The sequence below is a fragment of the Camelina sativa genome, chromosome 6 (assembly GCF_000633955.1).
Source record: "Camelina sativa cultivar DH55 chromosome 6, Cs, whole genome shotgun sequence".
NCBI lineage: Eukaryota > Viridiplantae > Streptophyta > Magnoliopsida > Brassicales > Brassicaceae > Camelina > Camelina sativa.
This window is the reverse complement of record NC_025690.1, coordinates 9,039,040-9,042,040: the sequence shown is the minus strand read 5'-3', so window position 1 is coordinate 9,042,040 and position 3,001 is coordinate 9,039,040. Positions and strand designations below refer to the sequence as shown.

The window sequence follows — 3,001 nt, the reverse complement described above, 5'->3', positions numbered from 1 at the left end:
TTTTTGGTGAAGTAACGAACCGCAATCTCATGAATCTCTCCAAATGTCACTGGGTTCTGATGAGATGAACCGACATGGTACACCATGTGAACCCCTGAACCTCCAGCGTGTGTGGCTGCAGCCGTGATCATTGCGTTTGCAACCATATCCACTGGTATCTGTCAAAATGATTTTGATATTGCATCCAATCAAAGAGGTAAGATATAAAGCTAGCTTGATTTGAATTTGAGTAACGTTAAATTTAGTTATAGCTTCATGTGTAGTTTAGTTTCAACAATTACCATATCGCAAACTGAGTTTACATCGACAAGAAAACACTTGAGCACTCCCTTTCCGTATGCGATAATCACGCTGTCTACGGTTCTGCATACAAATATCATTAACGTGAAATACTTGTAAGCATATATGGACAAAGAAAAATATAAATAGACTGGTGAGAGATCTAGAGTTATTCAACCGGCCAGTTATAATTTTTTTTATTTATAGATAGACCCTGTCCAATGAAAATGGTTGTCCAAAAGAATTAAATGTTGTGGTCCTTCTGTTCCATATTTATTATTCAAAACCCCGAATAATATTAAATATATTTTAGTTTCTTTTGAAATATGATCAAAATTTTCTAAACAACTTTTTTTCTGTTGAAATTTAATCAATATTCTCTAACCATATTTCTGAAAAAATAAGCCGCATGCAAAAATAAAGATTGGTGACCCAAATCTAACAACTAGTTTTTACAGTTAGAATAAAATTTCACATTCATGATCGAATAAAATATACCTTAACCCTTCGATCCAACCAGGAAATGGTTCTGAAAAAGTGCTAGTGATCATGGTAGGACGGATGATGACGAGAGGAAGATTTTCTTTATGGTTACCAAGAAGCATCTCTCCCATCGATTTGGTGAAAACATATGTGTTTGGCCATCCATGAAGCTTTGCCCTAAACATCAAATTATATTTCATTCCATTCTGATAATTTAAACTAAGATTTTCTTACAATCATCAACAACATATTCACCTTTCCATTCCAAGTTTTTTCATGGCGAGCGTAGTGTCTTCTTCCGAACAATCTTGTTCATTGAGTTCTTTCAATCTTTGCTTCATCAGTTCCCTTTCAAGATTTATATCCAGCTGAAGACCGTTCTCGTTACGAATGTCTTCCATGACGAATGGTTTCTCAGGTAGGAGACCCGCCTTTTCTCCACAAACATAAGCTAGAATATGAAAACGGAAAACTATAAGTTTTGTCAAGAACCATATAAACAGTGAAATAATTTGAGTAATAATAATAATAATAATAAAGACATACCAGTAGAGACATGGAGAAACAATTGAGCTTTATCACATTTTTTGGCAAAGTTAAGGACGTTAAGAGCTCCAAATGTGTTGATCCCAAGGCCAACATCGTATCTTTTTCACATATATGAAGATGTTAAATTTTAGTAGAGACAGAATATAAAAAATTATTGGAATTTGGTATATGGAAATATGGAATGTCTCGTAGCTAGAGAAGTACCTTTCGTCAAAGTTTGTTGTGGCTGCAACATTGACAACAATATCAATTTCTTTTTGCATACGTTCTCTAAGATCGGAGTCATTTATGTCTAAATGATCCGTGGCGATATCACCTGGGACCGGGACAATTTTTTCGTGCAACAATCTATTCAATTTTTCATCGCCAAGATTCTCTCTCAACACCTTAAAAAGATCTTTTTCAAAAGCCTGTTATATTTGATGCATCAAATCAGAATGATACAACTTTAATCTCACCTCACATATTAGGTAGTAAGTTAGGTTTAGTTGGTATTTATTAACCTCTGTGCGTAAGCGTTTAGTCGCAGCTTCGTTGTCCGATGCTCTCACCAAAAGGTACAACTTCTTCACATTTGGTTGTACTCTCAGAATTTTCTCCACAAAAACTAAATATCAATGAAATTAAATTATAATCTAACAAATCTTGAAGAATTAACAAAAACCATCCAAAAAATATGCATACCCTTGGCAAGGAAACCTGTAGCGCCGGTGACAAGTATCGTCTTGTTTCGAAGAAGTTGAACACAGGTGAGTTCCATTGTTTGGAGTACGTTTGGTTCAACTCAGCGAGAAGTTATGAATAAGGCAAATAAACTCTTTGTTATAGAAGAGTATTTATAGTAGCAAAGGACGTTGCACGAAGTCTATTATACCCTCCTCCTATAATATAATAAGCAAAACCAATATCTGTCCAATCCAATATATGACATAACATATTAAAAAGACTATCTGCCATGATTTTAACAAGAGGTCTTTTATTTGAATTTGTTACTAGTACAAAACGATCCCAGCTCAGAAAAAAAAAATCAATTAAAGAGATTGAATAAATTCGGAATAAATTAGAAAAACTGTCTAAATGTTCATGATTTATAACTCGTTAATTTAGTATATATGTGGTATGAACATACTACTGCCGAAGTTTGACTATCGTTTTAATTAATACCGGTGGTTGAAATGATTATTCTCTGAATAAAATCATATTGATCTGTATGATAATTTTCAACTTTTGTAAGTTTTTTCTTCTTCTCTAAACCTAGAATTATTCAATTTTAGAAACTTTAAGTACTATAAGAGTAATTTAAGTTCTTATTCAGTGTATGGAACTTTTGTAGAATTCTTCTTTCTTAAGCATATAACTCAAACAGAAATCAGTTTTCTTAAGGAATAATGTTAATGTTTATATATTCTTTTTCCAGGGTTATCAAATAGTTAAACTAATTTTTCAAGATTGATTTAGGAAATGATACGTTAGCCATTCTTTTACATCTACTTTAGTGTATACTAAATCTATTGACGAATATAGGCCAACAAAATAGTTAACGTTCTTAGGAGCGAGGAGATGTGTTTCTGTTTATTCGTTTAAAATTTGGATAAATTTATAATTTAATTCCGTTTTTATTATGTAGGTAGATCTATAAATAGTAGATGATATGGGTCAACAATATGGGTCAATATGATACGACAACAGT

At 32.7% G+C, this 3,001-nt stretch overlaps 1 protein-coding gene across 1 annotated transcript in view; it reads right to left on the bottom strand.

Moving 5' to 3' along the window:
- The window catches only part of LOC104790701 (probable fatty acyl-CoA reductase 5), a 3,289-nt gene extending 1,160 nt beyond the window's left edge, over positions 1–2,129 (bottom strand). Inside the window, exons 1-7 of the mRNA XM_010516480.2 lie at positions 1,996–2,129; positions 1,815–1,918; positions 1,516–1,721; positions 1,309–1,409; positions 1,018–1,213; positions 778–939; positions 282–363 (exon numbers count right to left, since the gene is read on the bottom strand). Coding sequence (XP_010514782.1) covers positions 282–363; positions 778–939; positions 1,018–1,213; positions 1,309–1,409; positions 1,516–1,721; positions 1,815–1,918; positions 1,996–2,071 — 927 coding nt within the window. The 5' untranslated portion in view covers positions 2,072–2,129. The remainder of the gene's footprint in view (positions 1–281; positions 364–777; positions 940–1,017; positions 1,214–1,308; positions 1,410–1,515; positions 1,722–1,814; positions 1,919–1,995) is intronic.